This window comes from Micromys minutus (genome assembly GCF_963924665.1).
Source record: "Micromys minutus genome assembly, chromosome: 8".
Taxonomy (NCBI): Eukaryota; Metazoa; Chordata; class Mammalia; order Rodentia; family Muridae; genus Micromys; species Micromys minutus.
In genome coordinates, this window is record NC_137977.1 from 20,782,590 (window position 1) to 20,810,107 (window position 27,518).

Sequence of the window (27,518 nt, forward strand, 5' to 3'; positions counted from 1 at the left end):
TTACTAATTTTTTTTTGCATCTATGTCCATAAAGGAAAATTGTCTTATCAACCCCCCTCTCTTTCTCTGTTGGGTATTTACATGCTTTGGTATCAGGGTACTATGGTCCTATAAAATGAATCTTGCAGTGTTCCTTTTGATTTTGTTTTGTGGAATATTTTGAATAGTATTAACTCTTCTTTGAAGGTCTGGTAGAATTCTGCCCTAAAACCATCTGGTCCTGGGCTTTTTTTTTTGGGGGGGGGGGTTGGGAGACTTTTAATGACTGCTTCTCTTTCACTAGATGTTTTATGTTTGTTTAAATTGCTTACCTAATCTTGATTTAACTTTGGTAATTGGTAGCTTTTGCCACCTCTGTACCATAGCTTTTCTATGTTGAACATGAGGAAATACTTCTCAGAAGATTTTGTTTCAATAAAGTTAATCTCTTTTCAAACACACCTTATTTTTTAGCCTCAGCTAACTGACATCCATTGTCCTGGTGAAGCAAAGATTTTACTTCCCATTGCTTTCTTTTTGCAAAATATATTGTATTGTACTTTAAGAGAGGTTAAGGTTTGGTTTTAAACCTGGCTGCATGCCTTTAAGCAAACTTATATCTTGTCCGGTCCACGTGCCTTCAGCTAGTAATATTTCATTAACTTCAAAAGAAAATAGTTTTAATTTTGATTAAAACTTTTGTTTCTAAGAACAATTGACATTAGTCTCATTTAACACAAAACAAGGACTCTTTTCTGTTGCTTTATGCCATGTTCATCTCACACAAAACCAGAAATGTGTGCCTCCTAACTCAGGCAGGTATCAATACTGATAGATACCTACACGTGCATACCATTTATCTGATTACTAGTTTTTATCATAAATTGTTGGTAATTTTTCAGCTCTTCAAGCTCATAAAATTTAATGCAGCTGATGCTGACTGGGCTCTCAGGCTGCTTTTACCTGGTACAGGTAGCTTCAGAGTCAGGATAAGTGGACTGACTCCCACTCGACAATTTTCAGTGCTTTCAAATTGCAAGAGCATACCAGCTTCTCCTTCTCCAACACTGTCTAACCAAAACAGAGACAAAGTCTATAGTGGTTGTCAGAATCCAAGAGATTCTTCATTCACTTATTCAGCTTCTTTTACATACCTGGAATGATGGAGAAACAGTTTAATAGGTATTAATGCAGATTATTTATGTCAAGTGGAGCCAATACAGTATAATCATTTGTTATTGAAGAATACATCAACTAACTCAGCAACTCTGCAAATAATAAATTTTAATTCCCAAACACATTTCCTGTGATGAGCGATGTATTGCTATACATCCCTCCTGTATTATCCCTTTATGAACTTTTACTGTAACGTCTTCATTAAGTTCCAAAGGGTTACATTCATGAGATTATCTTTTACTCTCTGAAATTACTCATATATTTTACATTCATGCATGAAGTATATATGAAACTCTGTCGAATGATTTTCTCTATGATACTTCACTTTTTTTTAAAGCTCTAGCTGGCCTTTCTTCTTTCCAATTTTATGTGGATCTCAATGGATGGCACAAGGTTTTAGTGGACTGTTTTTGAGATTTCATTGCAGCAGTGTTATTGAGTGATACTGCAAACTGTGTGTGCCCATAAGAGAATTAAAATTATATGGTATAAATATTCATGCGTTAATTTTTGTTGACTAAAAGTTGAAAAAACAGACTTTAAGAATGGATAATAGCAATATAGTTATTCTTTCCAAATGAGTTTTCTAGCAACTTCACCATGAAAATAGTCTTAATTACTTTACCTTGTAAAGAATACAAGATTTGTCATTTTATATGTTCAGCTCTTGATGCATAAAATATATGTTAGAAATATAAAGATATCTATTTATAGCATTCCAGTTCCCAGATTCCTACTCAACAAAAATCCCTGGATGGTTTAATTTGTCTTACATTCGTACCTTAAGCAGGTAATCCTGAACCATTTGGCTCCTGATCATGGTCTGACCATCAGCCAGGCAGTACACTGCCATTGTACAGATACTGGGTTTGTGTCTAATTAACAGAAAGGGAAGAGGCCATTTATTGATGATTGCCAAATGCTGTGTTGTAGATATCTTTCTTATAAATAAGGTATTGAACACACTGAGCACAACAAAGGGGAACAGAGAGGTAGTAACTATAGAGACCGCAGTTCTAGTGAAGACAAAAGCTGGAAAAAACAATAGTAAGAAGAAGAAAACTCTCCCCTGTGCATAGCAGAGAGCAGAGGGGACTGGGAGAGTGGCTCTGCATTTCCCTAATGGGGAAGAGGCAGGCTTGTTGAGGAACTGTCAGATCCTCCCTTGGATCCATTGTTTTACATCATATTTCCTTCTCAGAGGAGACATGTCCAATGTCTGCTTTCTTCTCTGTCTCGTACTCTGTAGTTCCATCCAAAAATATATTATCCTTGTTAGAGGATTTGCTTTAACTCTCAGTATCAAACCTTTGAAAGCAATTTATTGAGAAACAATATTAATAGCCCTGTGAGAAGCTTGAGAGTAACATGTGATGTATCTATCAGTATAACCTTCTCTACCGTTCTTAGTTCTCACTGTGTGCAGCTAAGACCACTAACATGATTTAAGGCAAACAATGCAAGTGTTATTAAATACTGGCCAGGACAATGGAACACTACCCAGGTCCATACCTCAGACTCCCAAGTATGGCCTCTAGTTAGTCAAAGGCTTATAAACACAAACCCCACAAGGTTACATACCTCCCACATACATGTGATCATGCACACCCTGTGCTTTTGGGGCAACCAAGCTTGTATAGAGAAGCAAAAATACTACGCTTGATATCTTACATCAATAACAGCCTTTATCACTCCAGGAAGTTATTTAAACAAGTGAGGCTTACAGGTTAGAGGCATTTTTGTCTTATAGACTTCTTAAACTCAGTATTTTAAACTTATAACATAACTTTAGCCATCAGAATCCCCTGATTAAGACTAGGGTCTCCAGGGCCATTTAGATCCCCAAAGATCCCATGAATGATGTAATAAAACATTACAATGTTGTGATTTTTTATGCACTAAATAGTGGGAATAAACTTACAAGAATTAATATGCTTGATAAATCTCTTAGAACATGGCCTATCACACAGGGCAAGATTAAAGTTATTAAAAAACAGTCATGGGTTTTCCTCACTTCATTTGGATTAACCTGTTTTAGAAGCAATTGGTTTTGGGATTTCATGTAGAAATAATCTCCCAATATCTAAATTGACTCTGTAATTCTTAGAGTAATCCTTCAAAGAAGGTTTTCAAAGTCCTAGCCATAAGGCACTTTGATTATCTGAAATTATGCTAAGCTAGATCTTTGTTTAATGGAAATTAATGCCCTAGTTGATAGAGACATTTAATGTTTTTAAATTTTGTATGGTACAAGGATTCTGGAGATCTAAAAGGAACTTCAAATTCATTGTGTTGAAGCCTTCAGAGTTTTGACAGAATTGCCTTACATTCTTTAAGTGTATGGCCACAGAACCTGACATATCTTTGGATCACTAGTCTCTACAGGAAACTAGAGGTTTTATAGGAAACTATTGCATCACAGAATATGAACCATTTCTTAATAACCAAATAAGTCAAAGTTTATTCTGTAAATCTTAGAAGAAACACACTAAAGCAGTGCAATTTTCAAGTGAGCTATAAAATCATGAATTATTCATATTAACAATATATCAGGTACTGTTTTTATATACACACATCATAAAATCAGGTAAGATGTTTATTTTGTAAACATTTGCTTATGACTAAAACTCATTTTCTCTGTCTTCTTAAACATATGGTGTATTATTATTATTTTTTATTATCATTATCATTATCATTATCTATACTCCCTGAACCATAGAACACTGTTTTCATCGCTATGTGAAATACTAGATTGCGACAAGAATCTGGAAACCAGGAACTTTCGTTCTTAACTCTTCACATCAATCCTCTGAAAGGTTATTTTAGTGATATGTTTGTGTAATTGTTGCATGATTAATCTATTCAGGATGCTTTGAAGTGTTCATTTTGTTTCATTTGATAATTACTATAATTATATAAACAGTATATACATAGTAGACCATAAAATGGGTAAATATTTTCTACTTGGGATAAAACCCAACCTATAGCCATTATTAAGGTACAGATATAGTGGTTTAATAGGTTTGAGATTGGTCAAGGTGATTTTTCAAAGAGGAGAATCATTATCCTCCTTTCTTAAGATAATTTTTACCTTCCATATTACTACAACTTTGGACTCATTTTCTATCTGGCTCTGTTCTCAAAGCTACCAGAGGTTCACAAATATAAGGGATTATTACAGGCTAAAGATCAAGTTAAAGTGGCTTCTTACTTTGCTGTTAGAAGCCTTAGAAATTTATGAATGAATGTGGTGAAATTATTCGTTGATATTAAATGAACTGCTAAGTTTAATTAATATAGCACTTACTAGGGTCCACGAATCTCTAGAGAAAGACCCCAGACTTAAAATAGTATGCAAAAGCAAAAAAAGGGTTTTATTTCTCAGAATTACAACATGCAGAGGTCTACCATTTACCAGGATGGAGACACTGAGTGAGTGAGTTTACAGGCTCACTTTTAAAGCCTGTTAGGGAAATTCCAGGGAGGAGTAGGTGGTTTTTATCCTTATTGGTTGACTCTATTTCTAGAGGTATGGATGTCTTTGGGATTGGTCAAGGTTCTGGGGAATTTTGAGGACTTCCTAGAACTGTTGTTGATTAACTATTTTTGGCTCAGGTTTGGTCCAGGACAGGTGGCAGGGCAGTTCCTGGCAGCTCCTGACTGGCTGCTCATGACGGGTGGCTTTCCTTGGAATTGACGTGTTTTGTATTTTTCCAGTTCTAGGAAACAGAAACTCAGACTTAATCTCCTAAATTTCCAGTTTATACATTCATATATGTGCATATATACATATTCACATATATATGAAGTGATATGGGTATATGATATTTATTCCTACCAAAATAGATATCATATACATATATGCAAATAATGACGATTATTGGAAAAGAGAGGATATGAGCTTGAAAGAGAGCAAAGAGGGGCATATGGGAGGGTTTGAAGGGAAAACAGCGAAATGATGTAATAATATTACGATATAATCTCAAAAGTAAGAACTAACTTTAAAAACACCATTCCAGATGAAACATAAAGGTAAAAATGAACTTAATGTTGATATTTGAACAAAGTCTATGGAACAATGTCATATATAAGTTAGGGTTCATGCAGAGCCTTGGGAGCTAGGATTTAAAGAAACGTTAGACACAACTTTCTGAGTATGAGCAGACAAATGAGGCATGTTTGCTGCCAAGTCTGACCACTTGGATTTGATCTCTGGGACCACATGGTAGAAGAACCAACTTGTAGGAGTTGTCTTCTGACAACAACATGCATGCTGTAATATGTTCATGCCCCCACCCACATAAATACATTAAAACACTTTTTAATATTAACACGAAGACAATGAAAGAAAAGACACTAGGCTCCTTATAATTTGTATTCTTATCAGAAGTAAAGAAAACACAACAGGTATTGAGGGGACATAATAGAGTAAGATAAGGGATTATGGTAAATTATTTATCAGAAGTGGTGCAGCAGAAGATGGGAGAGTGACATCATTCGTGAACTAAGAGGAAAGAAAAAAGAAGGCTGACATCCTAAAGAGGAATTAAAGCTGCGTGGGAAAGACCAGGGAAATAATGACTGTACCTAACCTGTGCAGTTCCTCACTGGGCCTAAACATACTAAACGTTTGATTGTGTACTTAAAACATAGAATTAATCAGCTTGTGCCACGTGTTACTTCCTAGTCTGTGTAGCAAAAGCTGATGTTCCTAAGAGAGAGCAGGGTGAGTTGAACTCCTGAGGTCCTTGAACACAGGCCCACACAGGGCAGTGCAGTGCTACGGGGTGTATGATATCTATTCCCAGCAAAATAGATGGTATGTTCTGTGACAGCTCAGGTACCACCCCATTGTCTATTTAATAAACACACATGAAACCTAAACATCCTAGACTCCTGTGATCAACCAGTCATTCCATAGTGTTTGTGTCTGCCCATTGGTATAGGCCAGTGAGCTTCACTAAACCCCTGATTCTGATCATTCAGGCTATTTGCACATTAGTTTTGCAAATGATTTGTTAAAAACCTGTTTCATCCCCCACATTTTTGTCTACAGTCCGTGGGCACAAAAGTCAGTAAGAAAGTTTGTTCTCAGGGAAGCTTCTATATTGGCAGATACATACTTGAGTATTATTAACATTAAAATGTTGAACTAGGAACGTGAGGGAAAAGTTATGAAAGGCAGAAGGAAGTGTTCATTCTGTAGAGTACAGAAAGTTTTCAGAGCCGGTGCTAACTCTGTGGGCTGTAGAGTGTTAGTTACTGTTGCTATACCAACAGGCATCCCTGCATGCATGTGTGCATGGTACATCTGTGTATTAGTTGTATCTGTTCATGCATGTGTATGATTTGTGCATGTATACATTCCTGTGCATAAAGTTTAAAAGTTGTTGTTTAGGCTGGAGAGATGGCTCAACCATTAAGGGCTCAGAAACCCTGGCTTCAATTCCAAGCACCCACATGACAGTTAACAGTTTCAGGGCTTCAGATGCCATCTTTTGGACTCTGTAGGCACCAAACACTCATGTGGTACAAAGACATGTGTGCACACAAAGCACCCACACACATAAAAATGATAAAGTGAACTTTATACCATTTATTTATGTCTGTGAAAGAGCATACAACCACGAATGTGCATGCAAGTGCCCACAGAGGCCAGAAAAAAAGTATCAACTCCCCTGGAGCTAGTGTTACAGATGGTTATGTCCTCTGGTGGGTGCTGGGAACCAAACTCCAGACCTTTGCAAGAATAGCAAATGCTCTTAAATGCTCAGCTTTCTCTCCAAGCTATCATGGTGAAACAGTCATTTTGTAAGGCATGCATATTCTGATTCAGACCTTGAAACAACACAGTGGAGATAGTAGTTATCCCTGTTCTGAAATATCCGTAGTCTTTGTTGAGACTACATGTTTGGAAGCCTGATGTCTGGAAAGGTGAATCAGTCACCTAGATAAACTCTACTCACGTTTCTGGCAGGATCATGTTTGGTACATGAGGCCTGGATGGGTTTGTCTAACAGAAAACCTAAACTTGACTGATCCATGTTACCTTCTGTGCAGGATATCTGTCACATGTCCTGCAGAGTTTAGGGACACACAGCTTTTAACATTGCAGTTCAGTGACCCAAAGCCAGTCCCACACAACATTGACTTTTTATGGTCTAACCTTCGAACTCACTAAAACAGTCTCTGCACTCCATTTGTTCCAAGCAACTTAAAATTCTACCAAATCCAAAGAGGAAAAAAGTAGACTTAATGTCTCAATAGAGGAGTGGCAAATTCTGGATTTGGGGGATGAGATGAGTGGCAATGTGTGTGTGTGTGAGTGTGTGTGTGTGTGTGTGTGTGTGTGTGTGTGTGTAAGATATGTATGTCTAAGTGTGTATGCATGTCTTTGTCTATGTGTATGTATGGTGTGTGCATATGTGCATGCATGCATGCATGCATGCGCGCGTGTGTGTGTGTGTGTGTGTGTGTGTGTGTGTGTGTGTGTGTGTGATATGTGTGTGTGTTTGTGATATGTGTGCATGTGTTGTAGTTGGTTAATTTTCTCTTATCTCCCCAGCAGTGGCTGTGCAAGCTCTTCTCTACCAACCCAGTGCTCTGGGTTCTCAATGAAAGACACATACACACAGTCGTCTATTTTAATATACCTTAAACAGCGCAATGGTTGGACCACTCCCAAACTTCCATATTGTTAGTGCCTCTCCTCTGATACTCCTGAAATATTATTTTCTAAAATCTATATTCCATTTTTTGCTACCCCAGACCCAATGTGGGGGGCCCTAGGGCTGCTCGCCCCAGGCTTTTGCATGATAGTTACTCTGTCTTCTGCAGGTCTCAAACTTGCATCTTATTTCTTTCCTGGCATGGTGATTCTGCTTCTTCGTTGAGTTAATGATGGGGCATTCTGAGTCTGCTCCACTGTAGGGCTCGGGCCGCTGGGAGAGGCGGGATTTGGGAAGTTATTTATGTATGCATATGTCTGTGCATGTTTTTGTACAGGAGCAGTGATAGATACAGCTGCTCAGGGCACATATGAAAATCCCCACACTTACACAGTATGAGCTTTAGCCACCTTCCCCTCTCAGCCCAGCTTCCTGAATTTTTACATTTTCTGGGAACTACATATATATCATGAGATGGGAATAATCACACATAACTTGTGCTTATTAACAGTTGTCTCAGAATGACATCAAGACACAAATTAGGGGTACGCCTTAAAGAATGTTTAAGTTTTATTCTGGGGAAATTAGACTTCAGTTTTTAGGTGTGAGAAATCAGCTTGAAGTTCATCATTTGTGCTGTGAGCTCAGGCCTGGCTTGAGTTACCCTGGGATTTAGAAGTGCAGGCGTAAGGCCTTACTGGGGTGGCAGGTGATAAATAGCATAGTGACATCAGTAGAGACCGTGATGGTAATTACCAAGCAGTGACAATGTAAATGAAAACAACAAACAGGTGAAGCACATTGCCCAAGCCTGGGAAGGAAGCAAGGAGCCTGCACGGCCACTGAAACAGACAAGGTGACAGAGATCCAGATGAGGAGGGACCAAGGCATACGACAGGTCCTGGCCAGTCATACTGAATGTCCTGTTGGTCTGGCCAAGACGCTTCCCTTCTGTGGGCAGTTTTGAAGTCATCTATAGAGAGAAGATATGGATCTCAAGGATAAACACAGCATGAGTGGCAGGTGTCAGAGCACATACACATGGAATGCTCACATTTACATTCTTACTTAAATTCTTGTCTATCAAGTCTAAATTCTCTGAAGAACAGAAAAGAACAAATCCACGTGCTTTAATTTTCATTGCCAATAAAAAAAAGCTCTAGCCAGAACACTGTTTTCTCTCTTTAATGACTAGTTCTTCTGTGTCCTGTTAGAGTTTTTAAAGAGATTCAAACTTCCTCCTACCAACTCCTGAGACATTATCAATTAACCACACACAGCCCATCGAACACAGCAGAGCTGTAATTAAACCCAATTGCCATGTAGTAGCTCTCATTACACAATGACACAGTTTTTTGTTAGGACCATGGAGAGAGTTTAATTACACGTCTAGACGCCCCTTGAAGGCAGAGTAGCTGTATTATCTTTGAATTTTAGAGGGGAACTTGAACTGTTGATGGCTATATTTTTAAGAGGTACGTGATAAGGTATATTTAAAGGATCTATCTATTCCTTTTAAAATTCCACATTCCACTTTAATGCCTACTTAGACTAGGAATTGCTTGTGCATCTGTGAATTAAAAGGATTTTAAAGGGAACTGTCTAAATTTCTTCTTCTTTTCATATTTGATTTGCCTTCCATTTGCAGCCAAATACTGTATTTTTCCTTCGATGCATCCCAATGTCAACTCCTTCTTTTACTCCCCCAACTCCCTCCCTCCCTCCCTCCCTCTGTCTCTCTGTCTCTGTGTGTGGGTTAGTATAGGTGGGGGGGTGGGTATGCGGGCTCACACATGCGCACACACACTTGTGTTATGGAGTATATTTGGAGGTCAAAGAACAATCTCATCAGCATCATTGACTTGGTTTGAGAGGACTCTTGTTCATTTTGCCCACTCCAGACTAGCTAACCTGGCTTCCCAGAATTCTCCCGTCTCTCCCTCACATTGCCAGAGGAGCAATGGTTCAGATGCACTACTCTGGCCAAGCTTTATGTGACATCCGAGGATCCTAAGTCAGCTTCTCCCACTTATGTGACACACTTTTTACTTACTGTCAGTCCCCAGCCTCACTCTTACTCTGCCTGTGCAATTGTGTAAGATGCTGTCATCCTCAGTTCCATTCCTTCTCCGTCTTTGAGTGGAAAGCCATCCCTGAGACTGCAGTGCCTTCTCCTTTCATCCCAGCCTTGCCTGGTCAGCCTCTCAGATGCCAGACTGGACAGACATTTTATTGATGCCTATTCTGTGTGTATATATATGCTTACTGCTGAATTCTTTGTAACTGCAGACTATTTTTGTGCTATTTTTTTAAATACAACATCTAATTACCCTAACATTTGTGTGGCCTCCAGCCTGAAATCACTTCCCTGAAACGTGGCATCATACAGTGGAAATGAGAACATGAATCGGTCACACATGCCTCCTCTCAGAAGTTCTTCCTGAGGGAAGTTGCCTCACACCAGACACTCCCTCTAATCCCATATGCAAATGAGTTTTATGTGCTCTTTCTTTGTAGACTATATGTATGCTACTTCATTTTCTTTATAGCTTGTATTCTCTCAGCATATGATTTGTGTATTTAAGACCTGCTGGCCATCACTTTCTTGCGTGATAACCATCTACTTAATGATTGTTGTCACATGTTTCATTAAATTTTTAACTGAGTGAATGGTTTTGGTTTCGGGGTTGAATTTAGGAGGAAATAATGTAGATTCAAAACCAGTGTCATAGAACTGATGTTTAATGTACATTTACTAAAATGCTATGATGTGCATTTGAACATATCTGAAAGAGACTGCCTACTCATGTCCCTCCACTCTGGTAAACCGGGAGACTCTGGCCGAGACCAGAGAAGGAATTAGTCTGAGTATTCCGCACTGCCTCTTCTCCTGTTGACCGCTCTAACCTGACACCCCAGGTTTCCCTAGCCATCCACAGCTCGCCTCTCAGCCAGCATCCTGTTTCCAAGGAGAATACGTGACAGTTCTTTGTGCTTTGCTGGAGAACTGCTTGAACGGAACAAATTAGGATAATAACACGAGGAAACAGGGCAATTCGGGGAAATTTTTGGAATTAAAAATGGACAGAACTAGTGTTACATATTTAGTAGAGGCAGGGGAGAGATAAGAGAGAAAGTCTCTGAAGTCACTGAGAGCTCTCGCAGACTAGAAAATTGAACACTGGGAAAGCACTCTACACTAACATGCACCCCAGCTCTTATAAAGTTTCCCCTAATCTGTGTGCTTTAAGCATAGTTTTCTTCCTGATATGCATTTTTAAAATCTTAATGTGTGATGTTGAGCCATAAAATTATGGTAGAACTTAAAACATAAGATATAGATACCAGAACCTCAATAAAATTACACAACTGTCACTTCATTGTCTCCCTGTGCAGTACCTGCATGAAAATGGGATTGTCCATCGAGATCTCAAGCCAGAGAATCTTCTCTATGCAACTCCAGCCCCTGACGCACCACTCAAAATTGGTAAGAAAGAATTCTAACATTTCATGACCCATTTTCCAGAGCAGAAGACATTTGCTGGATGGAATTTTTAATTTTGTTCTCTCCAGAATTGCCTTCATCCAGTTTTCTCAAAAACTTGGTATCTGTGAATAACAACACATGGTTTGTTAGTTGACGCCCTTGGACCATTAACCTGACACCATGTACTAGATTCCGTGAACCGTTGCTGGAAATTCCAGTGAGTCCCAGACTCAGTGTTTGGTAATAATGAGGACCTTGTGTTTTAAAAATAAGTTTATAGTGAAAAATGTGACTTGTGATTTGGTTCTTAACTTTGAATTGCCTAATTATTTGGAATTCAACCTCATATAATAAAGAAATTTACTACAAAATACTTGCTTCAAATTAGTGAATGTAGACTCCAAATCAGTTGTTTCTATTAACAGACCATATTTCCAAATTGTTTTCCACAGGAAGCTGTTGCCTAATCAGGGTAAAAACTTCCTCTTATATATGTGTATTTGCAGCGAATATAGTTTTACAAAGGGTTTGGCCAAATAAGTTAGAAACACCCAAAACAAATAATATTTTAAATTCTGCTTTGCTTTATAGTACCTTAAAATGCTCATGTGTAGACAACATATCAAAATGTGTACAAGACGTTCTCATATTGCATTGACTTTAGAAACCCACCCCATATAAACATTTATAAAAACTATAAAGATGAACTCTGGGCTATTCTTATCTACCCATTGAAAGCAGTCCCTTAGGAGAAAAATCCCATTTTATATCCCATATACTTGATGAAATGAATGTTTATTTCCCAAGATGATTGTAAGTTGTTGAGGTGACTTCTCCTCAGCAGAATCTATATTAAAGCGATTGAGGGCTGCTACTCTCCAATCGCATCTTCTTCAAAGGTCAGCCGATAAGTTCCCTGGATTTACAAATGTTACCACCTCTGAAAATGAAGCTGTTCTACTAGGGAAGAGCCCGGGCTGCATGTATGTGTCCTAAGAACAAGAATCTAAGAATGCATTCTGAAAGCATGCTGGGTAGCCAGCTACTCCTCAAAGCCAGTGGCCAGCAGGGGTCTCCATTTTCTTTGACAACACTTTCAAAGATGTGATTCTTAAAGAAATCTCTTTAGATTAATGGATAGATACTAATTTGTGCAGGAAAATCTTTCTTTCTGAAAGGCTGCCTGTGTGATGTGGTCAGGAGCCTTGTGGACATGCAGGTGTATCTTTGAAGTCTAAAATGGCATCCCATCTGCACCTGCCTCCTTGAAGAATGACCTTTTTGAGAGTTTTGAAGAGAGGTCATCCAGCCATAGGTCAACACTGTAGCAATTTGTATGATATTTTACTTAGGTAATATGCTGAGGAGTGAATAAAAAATAATGTGGGCTCCTCTCAAAATACTTTACTCATTACACGAGCATAGATTATTATCTTGTAACACCAAGTGTTCATGAAGACCGTGTGTGGAAGCCCAGGGTACTGTGTTTCACTCTGATGCTGACATTTTACCTCTATTGAAATCTATTATGTATTAGGAAGTGATGCTGTTTATTTTCAATCAAAATAAACTTTTGATATTTTTGTTTATTTCCATGGCGTTGATGAAAATCTTTCTTTTTCACCAGTGAATTAAAGACTGAATCATATCGCTAAGCCTATATTGTCTTTTGGAGTGACTGTCACATCTGTCTCAGGAACTTTTACTATTAACATCACAGTTATAGTTACTAAGAAAATTAGTAACAGAGAAAATTAGAAACACGTTAATGTTTTTGAGGTTTAGAGAAAATTCAAGGACTATAAATTATTTGTAAATGTATTTGTGGATAATGATTTTTTTTCAAGTTAAAGAAATGCTTCAATTACTACTGTATGTTTTAGCTTCCTCTGAAGTGACTGGTTTCCTCCTACGTGTTCCTCAGCCTTGGATCAGAAGTCAGCAGATAAATGTGTTTTGTTTTTGAAAGGCAATGGTACTTATAAAAGCTGAGAAAAGTCTTGGTGCACTAACTTCTCTTGTACTTCCAGCTGATTTTGGACTTTCTAAAATCGTGGAACACCAAGTGCTCATGAAGACCGTGTGTGGAACCCCAGGGTACTGCGGTATGTTTTGATGCTGACATTTTACCTTTATTGAAATCTATTTTTACCTAATGACCTGATTTAACTCAAACTCCCAATATCTGTATTTATACAAGTTTTAATGAGGCCATTAAATGGCTTGGCGTTGGTCATGGAATGACTGAAGCATATATAAATGATACTTGGACCAGCTTTTCTCTTTCCTGGGGGGCTCAGCGATATGTTATGTAGGACACCTGTGTCAGAAGACTTGTTGGGTCACAGCTACTCTGGGAGACTGGCAGGAGCAGAAAGTCAGCCTGTGGGATACAGGCTGGGTCGCACACAGAAGGATGTGACTACAATGAAAGCCACTGGCTTCCTCACTTTGTTTGCTTTTCCTTAGGAGAGTGTGTGAGGAGAGGGGATGCATTTATTTAGATGGCATACAGGACAATGGGAATGGGGACAGCCTCATCTGCTCCTAGAGCTCACAGCCCAAATAGCCATTCAGCCATATCAAGAGAAAAATGACATAGAATATATAAAGTAGAATGATAGAGTTATTTCTAGTCTTCTCCAAAACTGAGGAAAGCACTACTCCTCAGTCTGTGTCTGCATTCCCCAGGGTAGTTCCATAGTTTATAGAAGGGGCACAGTAAAGCTAGAGAATAACGCTTATGGAGATTCACTGTGGATAACAAGAGCCAGGATGAATGTTGTCCTTCTCTTGACCTTAGCATGATACAATACTTCTTGTATAGAACTGGAACTGGAAAAGACAATGAAAAGAAAACATATGGCGTTCGTTAACTAGGTTATCCTGGGCACTGCCTGGCTGGGTTTCCCAAGAAGAGTCTTCCAGCCACCCGTGAGGCAGACACTGCTAATGGTCTCTCCTCCTCTTACCTCATCTCCCAGGATGAGCTGAAAGCACCCTGTGTAGAGCTCTCGATTGACAGACTGAACAAAAGCTTTTGATCCATGCTAGCATGCACCATGCAGTCCTTTTTGTAACTAAACTAAGATAGCAATAACCTAGCCAGAAAAAAAAAAAAAAAAAAAAAAACAGCTTGCAAACATTAATCCAGTGTTCCAAAGCAGTGTTGGTAGACAACAAGTATGCAGCCGCTCAACTAAAATGTTTGACTCTAGGAAAAAGGAAAAGAAACTGAGAGTCATCGCATGAAGGATGAGTGCCCAAACATCAGTTTCTACTCGGCCATTAACCCATCTCTTCAGCAAACACTTCTTAATCCTGTTTCGTATGCAGGCCACTGCCTCACACAGGGACAGTGTTTCCTGAATTCACTCCACTGGAGAAATTCCATAAGCCATAGCACCTAAGGCAGCAAAGCAGCTCTCACCTGTGGGTTGCTACCCCTTGGACAAACCTCTATCTCCAAAAATGTTTACATTATGATTTATAATAGTAGGAAAATTAGAGTTATAAAGCAGCAACAAAAGTAATGCTATGTTTGAGGGTCATTCCAACTTTGGGAACTAATTAACAGGTCAAAGCTTTAGGAAGGTTGAGAGTCACTGTCTTAAGGGACGCTGTACGCACATTATATAAATATGTGCAGAAGCCATTATGGAAACATGGTGGAAGGTATCTGGAATTACTAGAAGTCTTCTTCTATAGCAGCTGTATTTACAGACAACCTTCTTCCTTACAGCTAGCCAGAGAGCATAACTGGCTCATCTTTAACACTTAACACTTTATACTTTAACACTTAACACTTTAACAGAGACGAGGCTGGGAAACTGAAGTACTTTCTTTGATGCATATGTATTCTGAAAATCCCCAGAATTTTGGTTCCAGAAGTCACTCTAATATTAACCTTTTGAGTCTTCCCCAGTCACACATTTCACTGTTCCTGCCTCAGGCCTAAGAATTCAGATATTTCAATGCCACAATATATTGTATGTCCCCTTTAAAAACCAACACAGATAAGCCAATATATCATTTCCTTTATTATAAAATGACTTGGTTTACATGTTCGTTTTTTTATCTCATCTTTCTGTGTGTTTTGAGAGAAGGTACGGCTCTGTGCAGCAGGCTGATTTCCAGCTTACTGTGCAATCCTTGTTAGCCTGGAACTTGTGGTGGACCTCCTGTCTCAGCCGCACAGTTATTCCAAGCGAGCCACCACCACGCACAGTGTCACTTCAGATGTGTCACTTCATCTCTGTAGGAAGCAAAAGTCAAAGCACACATAGTCAGACACAGCACCCACATATTCCTTCTCAGTTTCCATGTTCACATACCTACTTTATATATTTGCTGTTAAGTGCCTAGACATCTCTTTTCTGTCTCCATGTTCATGAACATTTATAATTTTGTTTTTAATGAGGTGGTTTTCTGGTAAATTTAAAAAAATCCTTAAAATTTCGTTTTTCATAGGTAAAATAGTAGCACAGAATTAGATACTTATCTTCCCATTAAATGTTTACATTGTGCCAAGTATTCTTATTCTAGTTCATAAGACTTCTAAACCTGAGTAGCATATTTGTTAATAGTAAGTTCAGAAAACTCAAAATAGCTATGATGTGGTATCCAGGGGCCCAGGACATCTCCTGCTTGACAATGGTCCCAAGACATAACAGGAAGTGAAACTTCAGCAATTTGGTTGCCCAAGTAAGGCTGGCATTGTGACAATGCCAGTTGTCCTGCAGGTTGTGGACAGAGGAGTTCCATAGGTCTCACCTTAGATGAGGGTTTCAGGCATTTAGTGGCTGCTGAGAAACGGAGACTCGGTTTCCTTCAGGGATGATCGCCTGTGCATGGTCAGCTCTGGTCCTGCGTAATTGTGAGCAGAGCTAAATGAACTAACTCAGTAGGTTTTGTTTTTATGTTGTCAATAATACCTATAGATTTGTGAGAGGGACAAAGTAGGAAGCAGAGGAGGGAGAAGCATGTGGGAGGGGTGATGTAGATGCAGTGTGCATGTATAACTCGTGCACAAAACGGTTTTTAAAAGTAGCTATGTCTTATTCAAGTAGAGGACAACTCTCACATCCAGAGTCTAAATGTAAGCAGTAATGAAAGTTTCGGCAACTATGGCCGCGTGGGTGCCACTGATCTCAGTGTCAGGGTCTCACGGTTCAAGTTGGCTTCTGGGAATCAGTCATCACTTCTATGTCATATACAGCAAGAAAGAAAGATGACCAGGACAAACAAGCAAACAAGACAACAAAGGAGTGTTCCTTCTCATTATAGGCAGGTAGACGTGAACCCTACATAGCACTTCTGCTTACATAACATTGACCATATGTAGTCACAGCTTCTGTACTCTCAGGGACTCTGGCAATGTCCCCGACAACTAGACATAGTGCTGTCCCAAGTTAATTGAGGGTCCTGTTGCTAAGTGACTTCATTCATTTTGGATGCTGTAACAAAATATTTTAGACAGGGTTATTTACAGGCAACAGATACTTATTTCTCCCTGTTCTGAAAGCTCGACCATCTGAGATCAGGAAATTGGCTGATTAGTTTCCTGGCAAGGCTCCTGCATTCTGTTAGTGCCAGATGGTTTGTCTTCCCAGAGCAACAGACTTGATGTTCCTCTTGAGCCTCTTCTATAGGTGCTAAATCTATTATATTATTCATGTAATAGATCGACTGATCCCACAGCAAAGAAGACCCTACTTCCTAAGTCTGTCACCTTGGGGGAAGTAAAGATATCATTATATGAATTTTTGAGTCAACACAGACATTTAGGCCTTGGCATTAAGAATGAATTTGGTGGCTGTAAAGATGACTTGTTAAGGGCACAGGCTTCTCTTCCAGAGGTCCCGACTTCAATTCCCAGCAACTACATGGTGGCTCACAACCATCTGTAATGGGATCTGATGCCCTCTTTTGGTGTGCAGGTGTATATGCAGATACAGTACTCGTAAAAATAAATCTTAAAAAGAAAAAGGAAAAAAATGAGTTTGGGGCACTGAAGGTGCAGCTTGCTGGTACAGAACTGTCTTGGCACAAGCAGGCCTTCTGGTTGACCTGTCATTTCAGCAAAAGAAAAAAAATGAGCTTGGATCGAGCGACTCATTCCCTCTGCCTTAGGCTAATAAAGCAAAGTCCATGTCTTGGGATAAGAGCATGAGACAGCTGCACTGTGCAGTTTGCTGGAGGCAGCTTGTGGGTTGGTTTTCATGGGGTTTGTTTCATTTAGAACTATTTCTGACCATGTCTCTCGGGTCCTTTCCTCCTACTTGTATCACATATTTTATTTCTGCCTACAATAATTCATATGCTCCCATTTGTCTTCCTTCAAGCCTACATGTGTCTAAGGCTGTGAGGGAGGGACTGAAATGGTTGTACCAAATATGATTGTTTATCATCAGTAATTTCTGGATAATTGAATGGCCCATTAAGACAAAAATGAGAAGAGATAACAAAAGTTGCCCATAAAAAATGATGAAGAATGTGATAGTCATTGTTTAATATAAAACACTAAACATGGCCGGGAGATGAGTTAGTTGGTCAAAACAATTCCCCAAGAGTTGAACAACCCTAGAATGAAACAATGAAAAGTAGAGAAAAGAAATGTTTTCTTAGAATCCTATGACTGCTCTCAAGCTGTGTCTTCTCAGGGCCATAAGAGCCAAGGGAATGGTTCATTCTTTTGGGACATAGACTGGTCATTGTAAGAAGGACTGTTTCATTCAAAGGAACACTGGGCATTAACTGTCCAATAGACTCGATGTTAACCTCTGAAGTCACAGGTACAAACACAGTATGTGGTGCTCTTCAGTGATTTCATAGGCTACAAAAGAAGTAAATCAAGATTCCCTGTGGCAATTTCAATATTTATCTGAGCCAAAGGCTCGGGGATTCAGAGGCAGAGAACTAACTTTGGTTCGAGGTATATTAGAAAGAAAGACATTTCAGTTCCATAATGAAGGGAAATAGAAGTTCTGTAGAGAGGTGTTCATGTGCACTCTCAGTGGATACAGGAAGAACAGACTCTTAGAGGGGAATAGTGCAAGGCCAGGCCTGAAGCCATTACTTTGACACTCTGGAGAGCCGGGATAAGGAGTCCTGGGAACACAGGTACAGAGAATTTAGACAGGTGAGGTGCATATATTATATATAAATGACTTTATGTTTTAACATAAACACCCCCCATTATATACATACCTAAACAAATAATTAAAATGTAAATGTGCTTTAAAGAATCTGTATTACAGGCTACAGAATGTAGAAGTATTAGGAAAGGTGATTCAACAAAGGCTTTGAATCAGGATATTTTGAAACCGAGGCTATGTTTTATAAATATCTTGACACAACAAGTGAATTTGAAGAGAAAAGATTTAGAAAGCAGCAAAGTCAGAAAGCTATTGTCCATACTGTGTCCTGACTTTTAATCTCAAAACTATAAATAGCTTTGCCTTGGAGAGAATAGTTGACCCACTTTTAAATAAGTTTAGGTATTATTGAGAAAATACCATTTAATATATTGTCCTTGACATAATGGGTTCATTAATAGATACTGTCAACTTGCAATGGTAACCTAATTTCTATTGTTGTTGTTATTATTATTGTTGTTGTTGTTGTTTTTGTTATTGTTACAGACATGCATATTTCCCTAGAGTATGTGTAATGGTGAAATGGGAGCTAAGAGGCCAAGAGTGATTGATCCTCCCACGCTGCCACACAGCAGCTCACCAGGAAAGCAGTCATTTGCTGTAATGGAAAGAGATGAAAGTAGCAAAGATGGCTGCTTACCTCAGGACACTATTTTGGGAGCTCAGAGGGGAAAATTGGTGCTTTGTAGATTCTGAAGTGCTGGAAAATATATATTGAATTAGTATTATAAAGACTGGGCAGGTTTGCAATGTTTCTCAACAAAAGTAAGGTCAATATATTTATATCCAAAAAAACAAGGTTCAAATTGTGTGTAAATGTATATCTACTTATACAGTTTCTTGACCTGAAGGACATGCACTGGAATATTGCTTTAGAGTGGAGAAGGCAATATCCACTTTCTATGGTAGTATAGGAGACTAAGAAAAAACCAGAGATCACTGTGACCAGGGCACAGGAAGCGGATCACCTAGACCAAAAGCAACCAACAGGACTTCAAACCAAGAAAATGATCTAATTACAAAAATAAATACTTACAATTGTCTGCTTTTAAAGTGAGACCAATCAGAAATCATCTAAAATATACTTTCAAGATTTCCTACCATTCTCCTTGACCACAGATAAAAAGTGTCATCAGTTTGGGCTGTGTTCTTCCATGGATAATTTCCCATTTATAGAATGTGTCAAGGATGAAGCTCAAGTGAAAGACTGGAGAAAATCCTTATTGTGCAGTAGACAGCATGGCTTTGCATGGAAGTAGCATTTTATAATGTAATTACCCGTGCTGCTGCCAGACAGCACAGAGGGGGAGCTTGGGAAAGGAAGGTATTTACAGGTTCTGGAGAGCAGGAACATGGTACACCATCATAAGATGTGCCATAAGATAACATAAAAAAGAAAGCAGATGCTCGAGATGCAAAAGTCATTAATGAGGTCCTGGTCAGGCACTGGCCTTTGTTAGTGTTTCCAAGAGAAAATCAGGGCAAGGCTGTGTGAAGAGTTTAGGGTTGGCTCTTTTAGTGGTACATGTCTCTCTCTCTCTCTCTCTCTCTCTCTCTCTCTCTCTCTGTGCCTCTCTAACTCTGTCTGTTTGTCTCTCTGTCTCTGCCTCTCTCTGTCTCTATCTCTCTGTATCCGTCTCTCTCTCTTTCTGTGTGTGTATGTTTGTGTGTGTGTGTGTGTGTGTGTGTGTGTGTGTGTGCACGAGCACAAGTGTGTGGTCTAGATGCTACGGTGATTTTCAATTACCCAGCATCTTTCTCTGAAATGAGATGACTAGGGGAGATGGTATTGCTTCCTGAGACTTAAGGGCCAGATTGTAGGAACTCTGTATTTGTTAGTTTGAATAAGAAATCATGCATACCCCCAATGGGACCCATTAATAATGTCAAAAATGTAAAATTGTACGACAAATCTAATACTGATAATCCAGAGACTTTATGTTAGCTGAGGGAGGTGCCTAGCAGCTATGCAACCGGGCAGAGAAGAACAGGGTGAGCTCTTCTGGTTGCATGCTATTCGGGTGGATATATCCAAGGTCAGTTATTCTCTTGTGCATGGTTCCTACTTTAGTGGAAGGTTTTCCAAATTACATCCTTTGAGAGAGCAAGCGTTTATGTTACACCATCTGTCATATCTCAGGAAGTAAAAAAATAGGAAAACCTACCCACTCGGTCTTGTTCTTAGAACCTTTGCCCAGCACTGTTAATAAGAGAGGATTTGTTCTGTAAGAAAGTTACCAAAGAAAAACTACAGATTTATCCTCTTTAAGCAAAAACTCATTATTTCTAAGAAATGTATATGTTCAAAACAAAATTCTAGGCAGGAAAATATTGATTTATGCCCCCAGATAAAGGAAACCAATGACTAGCATTCTGAAGTTGTCTATAAAGTGTTAAGCATATTCTCAGTTTCTCTTCACTGGACAAAAAAGCATAGGCCTCAATCTATGCTATATGAAGCCTTAGTGCCTGATAAACATGCTACAGTGTAATCTGTGTAAATTAACTGTCATGCCATTCACCAAAAAATGTGATCAAAAGTATAGAAGAGACCAGTGTGGCAATGGGCTAAGTAAAAGGGTATTTCTGTCTGATGCCTAACTTATTCATAAGCTTAGTTAATTAAACTATGTATATTCATATTTTATATTTGCATGTCTGTACTTATTCAAATTCTATTTTCAGAGCCCAGACGCTGTTAAGAATTTATTTTCTTTCAACATTTGCCAAGCTCTCATTATTTTCTGAGACAGCCCTATTGGCATAATTCAGATGAAATATTAATACATAAAAACGTCCCACATGCTTATCCCATGAGCATAACAATGTTTTCCCCTTTGCAGGCTTCTGTACTGGCAAATACGTGTTGTGCTTCTATTTAAACCAGAATGGAAGCTAATTATGAACAACTAATGAATGAGCTGCTGCTATATCTGAAGCGATTGGCAACTCTGCAAGCACCTTTTCCTGTAAATCATAGTCTCGGAGCTTTCATAGAGGAATATTAATTATACCATATATTCAGACTGTGGCTGCCCTGATGTTAGAAATGCACACTATGTCATGACAGATTAATACAGTCACTCTTACGTGTTACCACAGTGACTGTGCTATCATAAAAATACCAGTACTTATAAATGTAGGTGGCTAAATGCAAGTTTTCAACTAATGCCATGTGAGGGGCATATGGATGCTTGGATGTCATATAAATGAGAGTTCCTTACCTTCTGCTTGTGGCTCCGTAAAGAAAAAGCTCCCCAAACGAGGAAGGGTGAGCACTAACCTGACACTCAGGGTTGGACTGGCAGGCTTGTTTCCTGTCTACTTTAACACGGCTAGCTTGTGCAAGGCCGTGGTTTCAGTCTCCAGTACCACAAAATGGAATTAACCATTTTATCGTCACTCAGCTTCCTTTGGTGATAGCTGCAAGGACTCTCATTGGCTAGCTTCCTTTGGGGATAGCTACGATACTTTCTCCTGCTGCACTGTAGATTAACATTAAACTATAATTTAACTATTTTAATATTAACCTCTTTAATCAGATCTCACAATTTTTCTATCTGATGTAAGTAAGTGCTATTATTGAGGAATTTGGTTTGAGGCCCTTGAGAGAACATCATTTCTTGTACAGTCATTTAGTTAGTTTCTCTCTCTCTCTCTCTCTCTCTCTCTCTCTCTCTCTCTATCTATCTATCTATCTATCTATCTATCTATCTATCTCTTTCTCTCTCTCTCCCTCTCTCTATCTATCTCTTTCTCTCTCTAGATTTAACAAGCATTGATTTGGGACTTGCTGCTATGTGATACTTGAGTTTCAAGTTTTCAGAATATGAATAGTCAGTTCTGGGGAAGCACAGTATACTTTTTAAAGGTAAACTGCAAAAAGCAAATGGTAGAGAAATCACATAAACCTTTTGAATACCCAGTTAGATTTCCAAATAGTGGTTATACTGCACCTTTAAAACTAGATAAACGTGCCATTTTCTATAAAGCATTTTCTACAAAGTTGGAGATGACTGTGCATAAAACAGGATGCCAGTAGACTAGGAAGCAGGCTGGGTCAAAGAAGCAGGCTTAATATCTGTCCAATCAACACCCCTGTGTACTAGCATACACTGGTCTTTGCTCACAGAGGGCAGTGAGCTTTTCAGAGAGAATGCTGGGTCCTGGCAAGAAATTCATGCCTGTTTGAATAGCTTTTAGGGGTATAGGCTCATGATCACTTTACAGCCTAAAGAAAAAAATAGTTAACTTATAGTTTAATGTTAATCTACAGTGCAGCAGGAAAAAGTCTCGTAGCTATCCCCAAAGGAAGCTAGCCAATGAGAGTCCTTGCAGCTGTCACCAAAGGAAGCTAGCCAATGAGAGTCCTTGCAGCTATCCCCAAAGGAAGCTAGCCAATGAGAGTCCTTGCAGCTATCACCAAAGGAAGTTAACTGTCTATATTTTTTTAACAAAAATACTAATATGAAAGATATAGAGATGTTATATTTAAGAAACTAAGTTTGATAACCTAAAATAGAAATGTCTAGTGTAGTTGCTTTAAAGGCAGTATGTTCATTCATGATCAATAACCACCTTCACTGAAATAGAAGTGTCTGAGTGACCCTCAACTGGAAAGTTAAAGCATACACGTCTTTCAAGTCAGCAAGAATGGTGGTTGGCTGGAGAGTGGTGAGGACGAAAGACATAAGAACTAGAAGAATGCCATTAACAGTTGTACTGAAATGAGATTGCCATCTGGAGCAGCAGGGTTAGAAATGTGCAGAAGGCTGTTTGGTATCTAAGAGAAGAGGATGTGAGTGTGAAGTTCAGCAATGAGACCTGGCTGTTGGTGTAGTCACATGTGTTGTCGGGATATAGATAGCACTTAAAGTCATAAGACCTGAGACTGTTTGGTATTTGGGATGTCTCTAGGCTTTTTGGACATCAGAAAAAAATACAGGAAGGAAACTTAGTTTAGCCCAACTTAGGTACCAGTGCTGGACAAAAAGCTTCACGAATCTGACATCAGCTCATTTATTTTAAAAATATGTAGTATGCATAATTTTGGAATAAAAGTTTTATAGTTACAGTTGACTCAGTTACATCAGTACAACAAAGTTTAAGGTGTGTTTACTTTGAAGTGCTTTACAAAGTGCATATGGCTTTATCCAAAACGACAGGCTCTGTTGACTTAGAAACAATGCTCATTTCAGAAACGGTGGAGGAAGAATGACTGAGGTAAATATAGTGTTGTGGGAGTCAGGATCTGGTCTGTCCCTAAGATAATATAGAAATCAATGGGCTTCTGTAAAGTACAAGTGTGTCGCTCACACAGATTAATGTTGTGGCCTAGAAGCAATGCTCAAGGTTTTTGAGGGAGGAGGATTCTGGGAAAAACAAATACACTATTCTGGGGGATTTTGCTAGAGCCTGGCTCAAGCTGGTAACAAATGATTACCAGGTTGGTTGGGAACTACCTTTTCCCCCACCCCTCACTCCCAGCATTCAGAGAGAACAGCCAGTTATCTTCTTACTTGGGAGGGATAAGTTTCGTATTTAACTTTTCCTGGCTTTTCCAGTACTTATCTGTGTGCATCGGTACCTTTTGCCCTTTGCAGCTGGGTATCCCCAAGACATAAAAGGAGCCAGCCCAAATGGATGCTCTACCTTTGACAGCTTTAGCAGAGCAGATAGAATGCAGAATTTCAAACAGAAGGATAGACACCAGAAAAGAGAATTGGAGGTTGAAAATGGGTCTTTCAAGGCTCAGATTTTTGCCTCAATATACAAGATGGTATTCTAACAACTATTCCTGTCAGCAACCAAAGAGTCTGCCTCTCTGACCTTGAAGGTGTCAACAAATCTGACAGATTTACCTGATGTGATCCAAGGCTATATAAACAGGGAAAGGGAATAATGAACCCTGTTAATTTAGGTGTCACCCAAGAAATATGTCTCATACCACATCGCAGAAGCCATCTATGTATTCTGTCGGTGTACTCTACACTGAGGCTCTAAAGTTTGGACCAAGAACATTGGGTCTGAGGAGAATCCCAACAGCATCATCACCAAACCGCTCCTGCTCTGTGAGTTCAGAGACAGACTTTTCTCGGGAAGACAGTCTCCACAGCAGTGATCTTTTATTTCCATTTCTATGTGACTTGAAGACATTACTTGAATAACAGAAGCAACTGTACCAGAGAACTCGCAGTTCTTCACGGATTCAGCTCTATTATTACATATGTGAGGGAGGAATGGTGGAGGAAAAAGAGGTCAAAAGGAAGAGGTGATTGAAGGCAAGTGGGTAGAAGACTTGTTTAAATTGCACTGTTTGGGCCCCCAAACACCCACAGAAAAGTTCCATTTTGGTATGCTAATACAGAAAGTATATGCACAAAAAAGTAAAAGTTTCAAAAGAATGATTGAAAACTGCTAGTGAGAAATTTTATGTATCCCTTAGTGATAAACAGTGTGGACTACACTTGATGCATTTGAAAGCTTGATTTCTAAGACTATTATTTTCATTTGTATTTCTTATACAAAGGAGATCCTCATATAATGGCCTTATTGACGTGTTGGGTTTGATGTTTGTATTTCATCTGATCCCAGGAAAACTGAAAAACAGCTTTTCGAGCATTCACACACTTTCATGCAGTCTTGATAGGTTTGAAGCCATCAGCAGACCCAGTATGATCAGAAAGCTGTGATTTCCTCAAGACTGAAGAGCTAGAAAGAGTCTTAGAAAAGTCACTAAGCTCTGTGAGAGGGTTATTGATGTTGCTGCTGCTGTGGCTACTGTTGAAAGCACTAGCTGTTCTCACATCCCTGATTTTTCTCTTTAGAATATTATCAAAAACTTAAAAATACAAATGTCTTCAGTCAGCTACAGAATTTACACAAAATAAAAGCCATGCAGCCCATGTGTCAAGGAAGACTTTGTGGACGGCTTAAAAGAAAAAAATCCAAGGCAGGAGTTAGATTTTCGCTTTCACAAGGGTCAGGAGATCAATTGCTCTGCAGAACAGGAAGCATTCTTTCCAACCCAGGACACTTTCACTTGTGTTGAAAATGCCCTTCTACTGTGTTTTTATGTATCAGAGATAGAAGAGGAGGGACACAGGCCTGAGATGCCTTCTCAGTGGAGCTCCACCCCTTCCCAGTGTGGCATCTGTAGAAGTGCTAGCAAACACCACCCATGCTGACCAGAGGCAGCTCCTTGACCCCACCCTAGACTCAAATGCATTCCAGTTGGGTGTGCACCTCTGTTAGCTCTGCCCTCAGTGCCACTGTTCTAGTCTTTAAAATTGCACAATTTACACAGGTGTAATGATTTTCTTGGCCAATACAGACAGCTCAATGAAGGACTACATAAGGCACAGATGTGAATATGTATAGTGGAGACGGTCTAGCTGTAGGCACTGGGCCATAAGTGCATCTCTCTCTGGTTTTTCAGAGTGAGGAAGAAGAAAGGGGCTTTTGAGATTTCTGCATGAGTATCCCCTCCTCAGCTCTTTTCTACGTTCTGTCCTCTAGAAATAAAGTCTAGAGATCCAGAGGCTGCCCTAAAGACAGAGCAAACTCTGGGCCAGTGAGATGCCTTTCACCAGAATGTGGTGGATAGCTCCTGAGGAATGATTTTCCTGGTTCCACATGTTCACACGAATGCGTGTGCACCTGCCCCACACACTTACCTACACACAGATGAAAAGAAAAGCCAAAAACATACAGAATTGTTGTGGCTCCCAGAAATTCAACTAAATTCAAGGCAAAGGTTTCCCCTGTGCTTTGGAATCAAAGACTCTGGGAAGTCAAATTTAGGCTTTAAGATGGACTGTCATTGTGCTAAACCACCTCGAGTTTTGATTTGCTAATGAGAAAGCAGGTGAGGGACTTAAGCTCAAAGGAAACCACTAGATCTGACTGCCTTCCAGGAGCACAGTCTAGCTCACTACCACTGCAGTCCTGAGCCAGGCTTTGCTTCTTCCTGCCTCAGGACTGTGACTAACAAGTAGTTGCTCCTTCAACTTGAAGCTCTCTTTGCCATTTCTCCTCCACAGCCCTCTCCCCATTGGCCTAGTTAATGTCTCTAGGCATCTCACTTTGACCTTTGCTCCCTCTATGACCTGTGTGACCTGGCTATCTCCTATCAAGGTCATCCTCCTCCAAGGACCACTTTTCACCTCTTCGTATGGTTTATTATTAATCAATGTTTACATCTCTGACTAGCCATAATATATAATTTATAATATGGTTGGGACTTGGTTCCGTTAGCTCCTTACGATTGCCTCAGTACTCCCAACAGTGTCTATCGTGTAACAAGTATTTATTTGACAACTTATTTAATGAATGGATGAAGAAATGCATCATTTTATCCTTATTAGTTTACTTCAGATCTATTGCAATCAAAAGAGTTAATAGTAGCTTCCAGAGTCTTATAGCAAATGCCACTCTGTGGGTCTAAGCCAGTAAGTAGGATAGGGTTATAAAGCCTACTCCAACCAGTGATACGATGCGGTCAAGGACTGAAATGTGCCAGTAGCTTTTCCCCCGGGCCTCTGGAAAGAAGGAACAGTCTAGCATCTGTGGTTTCAGGAAGAAGCCATCGGCCACTTCCACAAGTGGTTATAGTGTTTTTGTCTGAAATCATCACAATTTCTAGGTGGATCTTCAATCTCTAGATGTTTCAATCTAATTGAAAAAAGAAACATAGAGAACACTGTGATCTAGCAGGGAGTGAATGACTACCCTACAGTTTGAACTTCATGTAGTTTTTATATCCAATCCAGGTTGATTTCTTTTTAAGGGCATGTCTGACATTCAGGAAAGTTATAGAACATTTACCAAAGCTTGGCTGTTCTTATAGTGGGCTGATACGTGTGCAGGGAGCTCACTGGTGGCTTTTCAGGTGCTAACTTGAATGATAAACTGAGGTTAGAAAGCAGGCAGCTTCTGGTTAATTAGAAGCCAGCCAGGACAAGTCGGTACATGATTCTGGGCCATTGAGAACAGAACATTGGTTGTCTGTCACGTAAAACACTTTATATGTTTTGTCCATAAGCATGGAGC

The 27,518-nt window shown here is 39.4% G+C and overlaps 1 protein-coding gene across 1 annotated transcript in view; it reads left to right on the plus strand.

Annotated features, from left to right (window-relative positions):
- The window catches only part of CAMK4 (calcium/calmodulin dependent protein kinase IV), a gene marked incomplete at its 3' end in the record, with an annotated part of 209,152 nt that overhangs the window by 171,832 nt on the left and 9,802 nt on the right, over positions 1 to 27,518 (plus strand). The window contains exons 6-7 of the mRNA XM_080919972.1: positions 11,220 to 11,310; positions 13,341 to 13,415. Of these exons, the coding sequence (XP_080776098.1) occupies positions 11,220 to 11,310; positions 13,341 to 13,415 (166 nt within the window). The remainder of the gene's footprint in view (positions 1 to 11,219; positions 11,311 to 13,340; positions 13,416 to 27,518) is intronic.